This window comes from Nelusetta ayraudi, unplaced genomic scaffold, assembly GCF_046127955.1.
Source record: "Nelusetta ayraudi isolate G7.1 ecotype Tasmania unplaced genomic scaffold, CSIRO-AGI_Nayr_v1 ptg000011l, whole genome shotgun sequence".
Classification (NCBI taxonomy): Eukaryota; Metazoa; Chordata; class Actinopteri; order Tetraodontiformes; family Monacanthidae; genus Nelusetta; species Nelusetta ayraudi.
This window is the reverse complement of record NW_027466061.1, coordinates 19857501-19874805: the sequence shown is the minus strand read 5'-3', so window position 1 is coordinate 19874805 and position 17305 is coordinate 19857501. Positions and strand designations below refer to the sequence as shown.

Here is a 17305-nt window from a genome sequence, read left to right as displayed (position 1 = left end):
TTCAACTTTACCCTGACACATCATCTCCACCAAATTGATGTGCTGAACTAAACCCAAAAGTGGGAAATGAATAAATTTAGAGGACGTCTAACGTAGGTGGCTGAGGACTGACCGTGTCCAGATGTGTGCGCTGGTGTTTAGCCCGGTCACTGGAGTTGCTGAAGGCCTTCAGGCAGCCGGGATGCTGGCAGATGTATGGTTTCTCGCCCGTGTGGCTCCTCAGGTGGATCTTCAGGTTCTCCAGGCGTGAAAAAGCCTTGGTGCAGCCCTCAAACTGACACAGAACATACTGTCACACTTAACGTTTAGGACAGCAATAGTAAAGACGCAGTGGCTGGTTTGCACAAAAGACTGTGGCACTAATAAATAAGGTTAATTCATAAAGAGCTTCAGTGCTTAATTTGATCGCAGTGAAAAGCTTAAAAAATAAACCGAGGTCAAAATGTAACACTGCTAAACACACAAGCATTTCCTTTTTCCTTAATAAAGTGCATATTGTCCCAATTGGTTGCAAACATACAAGTCTGGTTTTATTTATTTCCTTCTGCTTTGCTTCTCTGTGAATAATAAATGAGAAAATCACAATTTCCAATGACTGATGAGTCAGTGAGTCTTCTCCTGCTAAAACCACTACCAGGCTGTGGTAGAATCAGGTGGAATGTTTCTCTTGGACTTTGGCCAAACAAGAGGCAAATGCCAGAGTGTTTAAATGTAGCAGACACTGTCGTCTCCACACTCCAAAATTGGATTTCATCTTGCAAACATGCAAGTAAAAGCTGAGATGGAAAGCTTTGTAACTTTTCATTCAAAGCACTTTTTTAACTTTCTATGGTTTAAATGAATTTGCGCCTGATTAGGGCGATTATTTTTCTCATCCATTCATTCCAGAGGTTTTGTTGGTTTTATTAAGTCTCTAATGAGCCAGTAAAGGGACATACCACAGTTAGTTTCATGGGATTGTATATTAAAACTCTACTAAACATGACTAAAAGTAGCGCAAAATATTTTTCATCAGGTTGCATACGAGTGGAATGCAGATTTGAGGGCAATTAAAACAACATCCTGAAAATCAAGTTCCATGTTTCAAAGTTTCATTGTCTGGTTAGCAAATGGCCTCTGCGAGGAAGCAAAAAAAAAATTAAACAAATGAAACACTCCAGAATATATTTGGCTCCTAAATAAAAACAGATGTCTAAAGGTTTTGAAACTTGAAATGTTAGAACATTATCAACTAGACTGTGCTGCAATTTAGTAAGTTATTTTATTCCTGTTCACAAGAGAGAGAGAAGAGAGAGAGAGCGTGAGAGAGAGAGAGAGTGGCGGTAATTATTAATGTGTTGTGATAGTAAAAATATGCCTATGCATGGCTTCCTATTAAAACTGAACTGATGTTTATCTACTATGCAGGTTTAAATTCAACTGGATGGAAACTAATCTCATCACACGCTGTGTTTCTTAAAGTTTCCATTCAATAATTAGAAGTAAGAGAATATGACTATGTAATGACAGTAGAAATTAACAGTAATAAGTTGTTTTGTCTCTCTGAGGGGTAGGACCCAAGAGCACATGGAAGAAAGGGATAGATGGATGGATGGATGGATGGATGAATGGATAGATGGACGGATGGACGGATGACAGACAGATTTTTTCATTTGCTTGCTTGTGTTGCTGTTATCCATGAAAAGACCACGAGCAAGATAGCCTGTTTATGATTTGGCATCGGCAGGCAGAGGAAGGATGTAGAGGTAAACAGAATGGGTGAAACACCTGCAAGTGCTTGATGAGAGTTTATTGTGATTATGTCATTATGTAAGTTAGCAAAGTGAGGCTAGGGTACAAAAAAAAGGGCATGAAAAAACGGGTCAGTGTACTCGAACAGCTGCGCTTTTAACAAACACCGCTTACGCACGAGTAAATGATGCATTTTCTGAGGCCGTCTCCCAGTGTAGATTAATAGAGTGAGTGTTTCAGTGATTTTCTGGCAGCTGAAGGAATCAACAAAACCTCAAAATTACACGTCCTATTTGTTAGACCAACAAATAGAAAACTGGCAGAACATAATTTATCCAAACACACAAAACCCCCTTTTAGAACCATGTTGACAAATACATCTGCTTCATGATGTGGCAACACTCTGGATGAGACTTTGTTTTATGGTTTAGGGAAGGACTGTGGTTGACATTAAAATAAGCACCTCGTTAGGGTAGTTTATTCATCTAGGTAAGAGTAACAAAGCCGAGTGTGGTCATAAGGGCAGTCACTGTGAATTAGTTATTTGGTCCTTCAAAGTTGATTTATAGTGTGCGGATTGAGAGCAGCAATTATTTCCTAACATTTAAAATGTGATGAGGGTCGAGAACGCACTCTTAATCGTCATTTAAAAGAGGAATCAAAAAGGAATAAATGTTGGTGTCCCGCATCAAAGGCTAACAAGACGGTTTAGTATTTGAACCTATAACAGGTCATTATAAATAATTGTTAATGCGGCAATTGTGTGCAAACACCAACTTGAGCATTTTTACCGCATCCAAATCTATCGACAATTTTGTCCGTTGACAGCAAAGGCAGTTCGGTTGGAAACTAGCAGTTGTTGTATGTCATGCGCGAACCCTGTGCGCTTCTTCTGAACTTAAACAGTAACAGATGATACCAGCAATTATTACATAGAAGATGCCCTGGAAGAAATCACTGCAAACCTGCATTACAGGAAATTTGACAGAGATGAAAACACGGAGTGGCGCCTGTAAATTTCTTTCTAGCGTCACATTTTATGTGTGAGAAGTCCTCTGGGCAGGCTTGCAAACACGTGTTTACAGGCTGAGAAGCACCTGTCTAATGTGAGACTCCACATTACGAGCGGGTGTATACGGCTGAATTCATAAACAAACACTGAACACATTCATGGAAGATAGTCATTTTCCACCGCTGCACTGGGAATGACTTAATTTACATGCTTTGGCCTCAACGCCTGATGGAAATGAAATGACGTTACCCGCTTACATCACGTGTGACTAATGAGTTTTTTTGCACGTCGATGTTGATTTAATTTTATTCATCCGCTCCACGGCAACGCATTTACAAGCTGACAGCAGATTAGGTCATGTTAGTGGACTAATTCACTTAGGTAAGAAGCGTGTGTCTGAGTTTGAATTTCTAAATAGAATTTTTATTAAATTATTAAAAGGGGTCCCAGGTTGATGACAGTGGTGGATTTGCTGGGGGATTATAGAGGGAGTGACTCAGTCCGAGGGACGGGGAGTTGGCTTGGACCCCGAAGGTCGACTCTTGCGTTGTGTGACAAGCGGCAATAGTTGTGTGACTCATGGCCGAGGTGACACAGGGTGACGCTGCGCTGGGGCTCCGAGGCCACTGGTGTCACCATCAACCCAGAAACCTCAGCGCACATTGGCTTCCCCCTGCGCATGGAAATGAGCAAATAACTTCTAACCACACCTTGGACTGGAGGGCAGCGGTGATACGTGTGTAACTCACAGAATAAACTCAAACTGTTGTGTTTAACTGCCCTCTTCCTTCTCTACCATTCCTACAGAAGTAGAATTGATCATTTTGGTGGATTGGCATTTAACCTGTGTTACTAAATGAATACTCATCTATTCATTTGTTCACTTGTTTTTTTAACCATAATATGATTCTCTTGTATTCATAAGTTACCTGATGAAAAGTATTATTATTGCATGAGATGAAACCTGACCTGTTGTCAGTTGTTGCAGTTTTCATTTGTTAGATCTGAAGCATTACTTCATAATTCTACTGACAATTAGCCTCCCACCTTCCAGCAACAATGTTTTATTTCATTTGTGCGTAATTTGGATCAAATTAGCGGGCGGCCTTTCCTGGTGTACAAACTGCATCCTCATTTACTCAAACTGTTCTCTGGCACTTCGTCACCGCTTTCTGATGGAGCTTCAGTACCAGCAGTAAGGATCTCCTTGCTGACTAGCTCACCTCCAATCATCAGATCATCAGTGCATATAAGGACAAAACGGCATGCAGGCCAGCATGAGTCAGACATGAGAAGAGCAACTGGAGCTTGTAAATAATGGCTGCTGCTAATTATATTATTGTGGATGCCAAACATTCTCAGTAGAATATATGTTTTTTGTCCCTTACTCTCAGCTACAGTTTGACAAGAGTGCAGTTGTAGAGCGGGGGGGGGGGGGGGGGGGGGGAGTCATGAAGTGTTACACCCTGCTCCAATAGGAAGCTTACAACTGTTCCCAACTTGTTCAACTGACAGTAAATAATCTGATTGGTCCACTATGGTTCTTAAAAAGATGAAAAGATTCAAACTCTTTCCCTGATAAATATGTTGAATACATTCAACGTGAATACTCCATGAACCATTCAAAGCATTTTTGAAGAAGTTCCTTTGCCTTCTCTGCTTCCGTGAAGTCGATACAGTGGCAATACTGGTTAGCAGTTAGCGTAGGCCGACGGGAAATATTGGCTGACTCACCATGCATTTGTTGGGCTTCTCTCCCGAATGAACCCGCATGTGTATGAGCAGCTTGTAGCGAGCGTTGAAGGGTTTGTGACGTCGCACGCAGCCAGCCCAGAAACAGGAAAATTCTTCCCCTTTTCGCTGATCAATGTGCACCTTCTCGATGTGCCTCACTAGCTCCTCCTGGCTGCTGTAAGCGGCATTACAGTCGATCCAGTGACACAGCTGGTCCCGGCGCTCCTGTGCTACTGGTCCGCTGAGCCTCGGGAAAGGATGAGGACTTCCATCCTGACCATCGTGGCCTTGGAGGGGCTGGCCGACCTGAAACAGCTGCCCCTGCTGGTTGCTGCTTTGAAACGGTTCACTCTTACATGGTAAGAAATCATCCTCTGGCTCCTCTTTGACTGCGTGATACCCCTCTCGCATCTTTCCTTGTCGCTGTTGTTGGGCGCCCTTGTTGTCCCCGGGTGTGTCGGGCACAGAGGGGGGGAAAAACAACGATGAAGCAGATGAAGAGGAGGACAGAGAAGATGGTGAAGGGCCATAGGGTGATGCTGTGGAACAGCTGCTGAGCATATAGGATAAAGGCAGGGAGGGCGGCGCATAACAGCTGAATCTCTGGCCATTGCTCTTTGGATCACTGTGAACTGAGATGGCAAAGTCCTCCACAGACTTTTCTACGTGAGATCCAGTTGTCTTGCAACTGAGGAGAGAGGTGAGGTCGCGGCCCAGCGAGGACAAGGACAGGGACGACCTGGGAAGACAGCAGACACCCAGGCCACCTGAATGTTTGGATGACTGACGGAGGCCGCCAGAAGAGAAGGGGTCGTGCAGGTCTTCAGCATCTTCAAAAACGGTGCCAAAAGCAGGCAGCGTTAGCTGGACGTCAGGAGGACCGAGGTCAGGAGGCCACATCCTGGCCCCCCACCGAGAGATCCCTCCAGGAAAATCACTTCTGCCGATTCTCTTGGCTCAGCTTCAGGAACTCATTGAACAAACCATATGCAGCATCTTTCAGATCCCAAATGAAATCATTTCGCAGCAATTCTTAGCTTCTGGCCTCTTCTCATTTCACCCCGACCATGTCTAATCCTCTGTCATCTGTTCCAAAGTGCTGCTCGGTCAGTCATCTCTCACGCACTGTGGGAGACAGAAAACCAAATGAGTCAAAAAATTGAATTACAGAACATTTTGAGAGAGATATCACGTTACAGCTTTGTCTTTATCGGATGGGGGGAATCCAAAAAATATTTTGGTTTATAGTCCTGTGAATGAAACTTTTTATATGTGCCATTAACATAGTTTACTTTCTGTAATTCATGTATATGTGTACTGGTTCCTACAAAGTTTACTTTGCACACACACACACACACACACACACACACACACACACACACACACACACACAAGTACACACACTCACCCACACCCACACACAAATAAGAGCTGACAGATCACTGAAACATTTTTTTTTCTGGTGGATAAATCTGGAAAATATTTAAAGCAAAAATATTCCAGACTTGCACTTAACTTCACTTTAGTGTTTTGTTCTGACACAGAACAGACACTAGTGATCCTGGACAAGGGATATCTTCATCACCCTTTTTGCTTAAAAACCGGTGCTTTTATGACCTTAAATGCAGTTTATAAATCAAAAGATTAACGTTTTAATCTGTAAGGAGCTGTTATTGTAACCCACTGAAGAAATCAGCAGTGAAGTACAGTTGCATGACATGCATGCATTGCTTTTTTGCCATTTTAGTAGTAGTTATAGTCGCTGAAATTGAAGAAAAACCGTTGACCACCATTTTTGGGGGACGTCATCTAAAATAAGAAGAAATGGATAAAATGAGGCTTTGATGTAGCCACTGTGGCAGCAACAGGCAATGCAAATTTGGTCGTAAAACACAAAACTCACACACTCTGATTTTCCTCTACCATCTGTAACCTTGTTGACTATTGAATTGAACCAGAACAACTACGGCAGAAGGTCCCTGATGAGGTGAAAGCTAAACAAGCAGCACATCTCACCCTCTTTTCAGCAGACTTCAATCAAACAGTCATGGGTGTGACGCTGAAGCGTGTGTGTGTGTGTGTGTGTGTGTGTGTGTGTGTGTGTGTGCGTGTGGTTCCCTGTGCGCTGCTGTAAAGGCCGGGGTCCGATTCATCATGCCAGGAATCGGGGTCACCGCTGCAGCAGACGGCCAGGCACTGCGTGGCAGCTGATTGCCTGAAACCTGCTCCAGATGCTTGTTAACGTAGATGTGACATATCAGGGCTCAACTCTCTGCTAACGAGTGATACAGCATAGCGCAGCTGAGAAATAGTTCCCTTGCCCATGCCAAGCCATCACACACAGTGACGCCACTGTGTAACGGTCCTCAACAGTGTTGGGTTGACTGCAATTATGCTCTGCTAAGACATAAGTGTGCTGATTTACAACAGGAGATCAGCGCCTGTAATAAGTCAGCGGATACAGTCTAGAGAGCTATGCGTGAATGGTTGCTTTACGAGCAGGAGACCGTCAGCTCGGATGATGAGTAAGTCCACCTCTGCAGTTATATTAACTGAGGAAGGAGTCATCAGTGTAGGTTCATGCCCATGGTTTCCTGGTATAGCCTGCTTTAAACTTTTATTGTTCTTCCCGTAAAATCGCAGACTCTGGCCCATCCCCCTCCCTGGTTAAACAGCGGTGCAGTCATGAAAACGGCGCAGCAATCTTAATTAGAGACACTACCGAGACTTGCCCCGAGGCATTAAGACGCATAGGGATTGATAACACTAATACCAGATGTAGTTTGGCATGCTTGATAATTACGATAGTGGGATCTTGGATGCAAAGGCCAATCTCAAGATAAACTTTTCACGTTAATATTTAGGGGTTTACTTTTCTTCCAAAAGCAAAAGAAAACGAAGTGGACGCATATTTTAGGCAACTACAGAAATAACATGCCTGATACAATATGATAATGAGTGGATCCAATTGTTGTCTCTGGATCCTGCAACTGCACACTGGGAGAGCGTTAGCTTGCTGAGAGGGACAAGGCATGTTTTGTCTGGTGGTTTTAAACCACATGATCAAAATCAGAGATTTCAATTTTAATCTTTGCAAAGAACAAATTAAAATAAAGAGGCGCGCCAGCATAGCTGATTCAACTGAGACGAATCCAACCAGGGCTAATCTGGTCCACTATAAATCCTGCAGGGTGAACTCTGGCATAAAATACAGCAAGGGCCTTTTTTTGCTTCTCTCTCTCTCAAACCACATTGGCCATCATCCAGAAAGAAGAGTCAGACAATTAAACTGAGTGAAGTCCCACGAAGTTTCAGCTCAGCATGCAAACTTGCTGAAACAGCAGGAACATGTCATGTGGGTCCATTCAAAGATTCACTTGCTGAGGTTAACTAAACACAGCTATGGCATTGCAGGGCAGCTAAATGTGCACTTGTCTCAACAACAGGGCAGTTTGCTTTATGATTGATTGGGCAGGGCGTGTTTTCTTCAATTTGGTTCAGTTGAATCTTGAGTAAAGAATTCTCAATGAAACAGTACATTTAGCTACAAATGTAAACTTTGGTTTGCTAATCTATTCTTATTCTTATTGTTCCTGATCATCACTGATATCAGACCTGCAAGTCTGTGTGTCTACATGTAATTATCCAAGAACGTGGCACTTCAGTTAAACGTTCACTTTAACAATGCATCAATCAAGTAAGCCAAGATGGGAAAAAAAAAAGAAATGTTTATACACTGTTTTCATGTCAATCTATATAAATATATAGATAGTTATTAACAACATGTCAAAGGTCATGTATATCAAATGTCTATTGAAACAACAATGACAAAATAACACAACTTCAATCCCAGACATCTTTGGGAGTTGGCGCACAGAGTTGGCTTTTTTTTTACCTGTTTTTTCTTTATATTTTTATTTCTGGTAATAAACTAAATGTATACCCCCCTTAAATATGACTTACTGAAGAATTAAACGGAGAAGAGGTAAAATTAGCAAATGCTTCTTCCTACTCCTTTTCAAACATGTTGTATTAAAATCATTTCTATTGTTCTTTTCTGATTCAAATGTTTTCATTTTTTTCTTTTTTTCTTTTTGTGATTTGTTTATATTTATATTACTCGCACATGTTTTAAATAAAGCGATTCTTCATTCATTACGGGAAGCTGCACCAAGAAAAGCTTCCTGTGCCCGAAACACACATGCACTCCTGTATAAGCACAAGTGCCCATCAGTATTCTTTAAGCAGGGACTTTACTTTTTTATTCCTCCTAATAAAAGATTAAATTAGCCAAACTGAATTAGCATGATATGCGAAAACTGATTTGCAATACTTAATTGGCCTTTATTACATTTTTTATATTCACTGCAAGCGTTGCTGATTTTAGGCAAGAAAATAGGTTGTAAATCACCTTTCTCTGGATTTAAAGACATGAATGGGGACAAGTTCTTGGGCTAGAAATGCCCAAAGGTGCTCTATATTTTTGGTTAGAACAATATATTTGCAAAAGAACAAAATCTCATAAATGTGGTTAGCTGTTCATTGAAAACATATGAATGACGTAACTAGTTTCACAACTGTCACTTGTATTATTATAAAAGAGCAGCACCCCAGCGACGGAGAGATTTGGCTGGAGGGTGAGAGTTTACACATCTTTAAATAATTCATGCCTTGGGCCTTCATTTGTGAAACCAATTTTATGTGCTATAAGTGTGCCAATAAATCATAATTTACTTTCTACTTTCTGGTCATCAGCCTTCTTTTACCCACAGGAAAATGAATGAGCATATTTATTGTTAAAGTTGCAGGTCAGACATGTTACTGGAAATTTCCAGAAAGTTTGCCATCTTTTGTTTGGATGCATTTCAGGTTGTGCCAAAGGTTTTCCGCTTTTTGGGTTTAAGACAGCGTCATAAGGCTATCAGAGGGACCCAACATCAGCTAGCCAGCTAACAAGCTGGCGGAAAGCAGCAGCAGGAACCGAGCAATATGTAAGTAGAACATCCCGACTCATGCATACAACTCACCACCAAGTTAGCTTCACCTTGTCAAAGGCTAATTTCTGCCGTGACTTTTTTCAAAGGGACAGAAAGGCCAAATGCGTACACCTTTTGTTCATGACACAAGCAAAAAGTAAAGTAGTTTTACAGTGAAGGGAGTTATAAATTCCAGAGAAGAGATAAATGTCATGTCTTCAGATCCAACACATTGCTGATTTAGGAGTGGAGTCATAACCGCTTCTTAGCAGAACAGCTGGATTTCGTGTTCAAAACCAGCGAGGTCAATCCAAGTCTGACTATTGGAGGATTTTCAAAACCCTTTGCCAACCTTTTTAGTTTAAAAGTTGGTCAAAATAGACACACTTACAAAAAATGTCACTGGTCAACATGCTGTCAAGCAACTTTTGGTCGACACAAGGTGAGGCTTCCTGACCCACATGCAGACAACAAGAGAAAAGGCACTGGCCTGGCGCTGAGCACTACAGCTGGCTAGTACAGATGGGACCAACAGCCTTCTTTACCAAAGTCATTTATGTCAGGCAGTAAAATGAATCAAGCTGTTTTCCCCACAGTATGAAAAGCCTCCAGCCAATCAAAGACGTGGTGGGGACAAGCGCTACACCGTCAGGGCAAAACTATACACCAGAGACAAACGACCGTACACTCATTCAGTTTAGTGCCAAGGAACACAACCTGTGGTCCCGTGTGACGATCACAGAGCAGGTACACATTCACAAAGAATGAGTCAAACAATGCAGCACTAAACAGGCCAGAGGCCATCAAAATTGTCAACAGAATATTTAGATATTTCATGAATTTGCTTTGATGGACTGCCATGAAACAAAGCAAGTGAGCTTGCCATCATATGTACACTAATAGGGAGCCTCAAACTGTAGCTACCTACTAGAGCTGGCAGTTACAAATGATTGATTGTGATTGACAAGTCAGTGCTGTGTGTGTTACCGCTTCACAGCAATAAGGTTGCAGGTTTGATTCCGGGCCTGCGTGGGTTCTCTGTGGGTTCTCCGGTTTAACTCCCACTGTCCAAAAACATTCATGTGAGGTGAACTGCAAACTCTAAATTGCCGGTAGGTGTGTGTGTGTGTGTGTGTGTGTGTGTGTGTGTGTGTGTGTGTGTGTGTGAATAGTCCTATGTCATTGTTTGTCTCCATGTGGCCCTGTGATGAACTGGCGACTCGTCCAGGGTGTCACCCAGCCTTCACCCCATGACAGCTGGGAGAGGCTCCAGCAGACCCCCGTGACTCTGAGTGCAGGATGAAGAGGGTACAGAAGATGGATTTATGAATGGATGGATGATCGACAGGTTTGTCAAATTACATTTGAATGTTTGTTCGTTTTTCGAGATGTCTTCTAGCTGCTCTTTGGAAGATCCACATAAGGTAAATCCAAAGAATTGCTGAATCCGGTGCGCCAGGGTTTGCAAATGATGAAGCAGCCTTTTCCTCCAAACGTGACCGACGTCCCTTTGAGCATCAGACAGGAGTCCAGAAGAAAAGACCATTGTTTTATAAATAATTTATTACTGCAGGTGTTTACAAACTATGTCCAGTGAGGATACTGATACTGTACACAGAAATGACATTAATATCGGCAAGATTGCTGGGAAGCGTCAAGTATGGCTTTTAGGTCCTAGTTTACTTCAAGCAGTGTGCAAAACTCATTTCTGTGGCCGAGTCTCCAGAGACAGCATGAAAAAGGTGCAGATGTTAACAGTTCCAAAAACTCATACCAAGCAGAAAGCCCAGCGCCATTCAAGTGAGTGATCGGCTTATGAGGAGGGCCGCTGAAGCTTCGCCAATACTGTGACAAAATGCCATTGCTGCTATGTCATGTCTAAATTGTGAGGCTGCGATCAAAGAGGAGACTTGGCCAGGTGACAAAGCCAGTCATGCCTGTGGAAACACAGCTTGAAAAATAAGCAAGGAACGTAAATCCACCACAAGACCCCAACATGAAGTGATTGCTCTTCCATCCCTGGTTATTTCGATCATCCAGCTGGATGAGGCTGAGAGGATGCACAGTGGAAAAGGAGACCACTCTTTGTACATTAAAGCAGGTCAAAGACCTGTGGCGAATAATTGCTGACAGTCCAAAATGACCAAATTGAACAGTGTGAATAATGATGTTTTGTCACTGGGGCACTGCTCCCCTCATTTAATTGAAATCTCCCGCTATCAATAAACTTAACACAAGGAAAATGATTTTATTGCTGCACTCCTTATAAATATACTGTTACATATTTACTCATAAAGGAATAACTTTTCCATTTTGAAATGCATTGCCGGAAATGTTTTGACTCTTCTCAATAGAAATTGCAGATGATTAATTTGTCTGACAGTAATTAATGTGTCCTTTTTTTTTCAAAATATTTTACTTTAAGTGTTATCTATTAAACTCTTTAGAGTAAGTCTCAAAAAAAAGAACACAGTCAGCTTGAGTGACACAATTGCTACAGTCAGTCAAAGCAAGAGCAAAACAAAGTGTAATGTTGCAAGAGTCTAAAACTGGAATGCAATTATATTGTGTTTAAAACACAAGAGTGGATTGGTGTTAGCTTGAGACACGGCAGTCCTTCCAACATGCTCTCTCACACAAATGTGAGACAGTTTATACTCCAAATAGGCTGAAAAGAAAAGTGCAAAAATTACCACATCTCTTAGCTAAAAGACAAGTTAGTGTTTATTTTTACTGGATGGTTGAGAAGGAATGTCTCGTTCACATTTCAGTGTTTGACCCAGGAGCTTTCATCACATCCCTTTAAATCTATCTTTATTTTTCTTTCGTCATTTAAAAAAACAACCATCAACACTTGTAAATAGCTTGCAAATATTGATTCACAGCTGTAGAATGGGAAGAACTGTTACTGCAATTCCAATAGCTTTAACACATTGAAAAAAAAAAAAATATGTATAGCTGGTCATGGCTAGAAACCAGGCTGTTATGGTTAACAGCAAATGAGAGTCATCCCTTAAGCACCAGTGGGACATCAAGTAGGACAATTAATGAGAACTGAACCGAACTGAATCAGTCTTTCTGTGACAAGAGGTTCACAGAAAGTTCAGCATCACCACAACCACTGTTCATGGTAACCAGAGCTGATAGAGTGTGTTCAGGATCAGGGGGCTTCAGTTGCCCCTGTCTCTCTCTCTCTGTCTGCTTAAACACAACTTTTAACTCATTACAGAACAACTCAATGATGATGCACTGCCCTTTCACACATGCAGGGGTCTGAAAAGGCAGGTCTATTAGACACGGATGCTTCTTTCCTCCATCAGTACTCACCTATCTCTTCTACCACTCAACGTTTACAAGCAGGTGCAGATCTGTGAGAAACTCTGTTGAGCACAGATGGCAGGAAATTCCAGTAAAATGACAGTGGCTTTGTCCAAACCACAAGACAGTGAGAGTCGATGCAACAGGGCTCGCCGGAGAGCTTATGGACTCCGCTTTGACGTCCCAGCCTGCCAGCGTCTTGAAATCGGAGCAGCTTCACGAGACGTCTGTTAAAACTCTTCTGTGATTCAGCGAGCTGACTGTGGTTGGTAGTGACTTACTCCGACGCGGCTTTCCAAATAAGTTTTGGGTGGTATTTGGTCTGAGAAACCCTGCAAAAACATTTTTCGCATCTAACGGTTTTAAAGCCCCAGTAGCTTTCACCTAAGTGTTTCTGCCATTCGACCATGCAGGCCCGGCTACATCAAGCAGCACTGCAGCTCCTCACCTCGCTTGATGTCCAGGCAAAATTTATTCCTAGCAGCCACCAGACATTAGAGGCATAGCGAGGAATTTTGTTTTTTAAGTATGATGGATGTTGCCGTTGCCTGAACAAATACACTGACAGACGTTTCAAATATAAATGCCTGTTAGCGCTTCTTTGAGGGGTACATTTTGTGGTTCGGAGGTTTAGTCAAGGTTTTCCTTTTTCTCTAATCAGTGAACCCACTGTTGGGTCTTAGAGCACCTTCTAGTGGTGTTTTCCCTTTCGAAGTTTGCACTAAAATTATAAATGGTAGTCATAAGAATTTTAATTATATACACGTTGATCGTGGTTCATCACAGTTTGAAAGGCCCGTTTGCCCAGCTTTCCCACAATGCCCAGGTAAAGGTTTTTGCAACTAGTGACCTTACACATATGACCCTTTTATTGGAGGTCAAGAATTTGTGCTTCAGTTGACCACAAACTAACAGCCAGGACTAATGAGGACTTCATGTAAACTTAGAAACTTGACAATTTGGGTAAAGGAAAAGGACGAGAAAGAGAGACAAGGAGGAAAGCGGGACATGATTGATTGTGGTGCTTGAGTTTTGGAGTAGATAACATATTTCTGCCGTTTGCACTTTATTCTGGTCGAAAGGGATTGACCAGTATCGTAATAGGATCTATGGGGGTCAGGTTTTTTTTTCCCACTATCACCAGTGTTTCATTGGCAATCTTTTCTAACCTCACTGGCTCTTGTGTTTCCAAAAAACCACACTGGAATTTTGGATTGCAATCATGCAATATTGTTTAAACGTGGGGACATTGCCACATATTTTCAAACAGTCGCCCCAAAAATGTGAAATGTGTCTGCCTCCATATCTCACAGACATCATTCAATTTTCATGAGAGCGAAATGAAAAAAGCTCAACTAAATCTGGGAAGATTAAGGAAGTTACTGTCTAAGACGGTCTGTGCTAACATTATATATCTCTGAATCTATTGTATATCATCTTTGCTGTCACAAAGATGAGGAGAAGTCATCTATTAAGATAATCTGTCAAACAGAGACATTTTTCAGGCCATTCTAATGTTAAAATATATTGCAGTGCATGAACAAATAAGACTTAAAGCCACTCGGCTGATTAAAAAAGAAAACATAGTAAGTGCTGCATATGCACATAGCTTTTTGTGCAGCACACACTGTGGCTACGGGGGCCCCAGTAAGACTGCATAATGTACCAGAAACAGATTTTTGTGTTAAACCACTACTAGCAGATAACAATAGCTCCGTCTAAAGCAGAGTGGAAGTTGTGGAGTCTCATTGCACATAAATCTTTGAATGGAAGGTTTGGAACAAGGGATGGATACCAAGAGTGCTGTAAATTATTCACAAATAAAAAATAAATATTAATATATTAATTATTAATAATATATTATAAATAATGCAAACACACTTTAAGTCTTTTTTTTTTGCAAGCTTAAAGGTAACGTCATAATAAGCATTTGTGTATATCTCTAGGGCTCTGAATCCTGAAAAGCTTTCCCCTGCCTAATTTTTTTTTCACATGAAAAGCAAAATGAAATGAAGATTTGTTTCCCTTTGGGAGAGGATAAAACGAGCAAACCGTGTGTATGTGCATGTCTGCCTCGCAGATTCTGTAAGGCGTCATTAATCTTGACAGATCTCTTTAATTTAACTGCTATATTTGTGACGCCTCTGTGTTAGTTTTAGGTGGCTCCCAATAATAATATTTAAACTTTATTGCAACTCCCTCCACAGTGACTACAGTCCTCATTCAGAGCTGCTGCATAAACAGTACTTTTTTGTTGCTACTGGCTGCGACTTAATGCTCTGTGCAACATATTTTAAAATATTCTGACATTATAGTAGTCCCATTATATTTATTTTTCATGTTGAACTACTTTGTATTGTTGCTGAATTGGTCATGTGCTCGCCTGTGCCTGTGGTCTTAAATCAAAGCGCCAACTGAAGGCCCCATGAGCATTTTCAATGCCTATAAACAAAAAAAGCATTTATCTAAAAGAACTTGAAGCTGTAAGAGCAGAAACTTACCAAAGTGTCAGTATTAGCAGCAGTTAATCAATTGAATCATTTAATCATTTCAAAACTAACGTGATACAAATAAAACCCAGGTGAGCCACTGTACAATGTCCCTTTGCAGAAAGAAACTTCCTGAGGTGCGAGTCGACAAACAAAGTGGCACATTTAGCAGCTAAACAGCCTGAAATCTTTGCTAAGAAGGTGATGAAAACCAGAGCTAAAACATGATTAAATGTTGGACATAAATTCACCCAGCGGCAGGAGACACATCTCCAAATGAATGCTAATGTTGTTGGATGTGTAAATAGGCAAGATTCTGCTGCCAAATCTACCATATCCAGCGTATAAAGTGCAACACTGTCTGCCTTTCAGCTTCTCACAAGCGGTCACACTTCTATTATTAGCACCAATTGCCATGAAAATCCAGGCAGGCAGAAAGTACAACGTTTCTTCACCATTACTATGCACACTTCACGTCCTGCGGTGCTGGTATTTATAGAAATGTATCAGAACACCTCCTCCAGTACCATTCGCCAATACTATTCGACACTGAATCAACAAACCAATCCTTGGCCAAAAGTTGGCCTGTAACTAGAGTGAATATAAAATCAAACTTAAACCAAAGTTACAAACAAACATTTGTTCTCTGTTGAGGTTTTGTGAGACTAACTCTAAACAAGAATGTGAAATGTATACCGAGAAAAGGACAAACTGCCCTCCGTGTATTAGCTGATGTTTTTATAATCCCATTAATTCACTGGGCTTTACTGGGAACTAAAGTTCTGGGACTTGAAATAATTTCCAAGTAAACATGATTTAAAAGGACGCTGGCTGGTGGTTAGTACACAGCAGAAACAATGTTGAAACAGTTACCTCTAATACTTACAGAGGGTCGTGTTACCCAGCTGTGTCACCCTTGGGTGTTGCAAAAGAGCGCACACCTCTGGCCAGAAATAATATTTCTGAACCAAAACAAAATGAGAAATCCTTGTAGGGCAATCACGGTTAATGTCCGTGAAAGGTATGTGGGGACCAGGCAGCAGAGGAAAAACAAGTGACACAGCGCTTCATCAACAACGCAGCCTGTGGTGCCATAAAACAGAGAGTCATCTGGTGACACTCTCCAACAACAGGCCGTTTCTTCATGGCAACAGATATTTATGTAAGAGCAAGAAATAATATTCTTGCTCAACAATATATGTCCTGTGTTTATAGAGTTTATGTTTGGCTTCGTTAATTACACACATCGAATCATCTTTCGTGAATGAATATGACTCAGGCATTGCTAAGTAGGTTATGAGAATAAAAAGCCTTTATTGGTCACCATTGGGAATCGACTTATTAAGTTATCTCCATGCAAACGTTGCTCTTCAGACTCAATCACACTTGCTTCATGGCAAGAAACACAGCAATCATTTCCAATAGTTAGTTTTATTTATTTATTTATTTATTTATTTATTTATTAATTCTAAAAAAAGAAACTGTATGAAGACAGTGTAACAGACTATTCAAGTATTGCTGACGCATTAACTCATCAGTATTAACTAAAATTTCAGGCCTTCATTTATTTTGTTTTACACTTGCTAGCATTTGTGGTTTTATTTCTTGAGGTGTGAGGTTCAGTGGCACGTAGTTGGAAGGGTGACCCCCAACTGAAGCCCCCTATCTCACACCTTCTCTCAGGTGGTACCATTCTGCACTGAGCCATAGTTGGATGGATGGATGGATGGATGGATGGATGGATGGATGGATTGCAAACACTATGATTGAAAGCTTCTGGTAATTATCGACTTGCACTTATGTTAGCCTTTTAATGTGGATGGAAGTTTCATGAGCTACAAACATGATACAAAATAAGAAAGATGTGAGATCAAGTGGGACATCAGAAACCATGGGTTAACACTATCACTGGCTTGAGTATACTTTCTAAAAACTAATTGCGGTCTTATTAGTAAGTCTCAGTAGAATTCTTGCTTATCCTCCTCGTGAATCAGAGTACTGGGCCTTTAACTGCAAAAGAGAGGACGGGACTGGAGGGAATATTA

The 17305-nt window shown here is 41.3% G+C and overlaps 1 protein-coding gene across 2 annotated transcripts in view; it reads right to left on the bottom strand.

The window, feature by feature from the left end:
- The window catches only part of glis1a (GLIS family zinc finger 1a), a 37913-nt gene that overhangs the window by 18018 nt on the left and 2590 nt on the right, over window positions 1-17305 (bottom strand). For both annotated transcript variants that reach the window (XM_076021769.1, XM_076021767.1), the window contains exons 2-3: window positions 4478-5602; window positions 113-274 (exon numbers count right to left, since the gene is read on the bottom strand). In XM_076021769.1, the coding sequence (XP_075877884.1) occupies window positions 113-274; window positions 4478-5377 (1062 nt within the window). In that variant the 5' untranslated portion in view covers window positions 5378-5602. The remainder of the gene's footprint in view (window positions 1-112; window positions 275-4477; window positions 5603-17305) is intronic.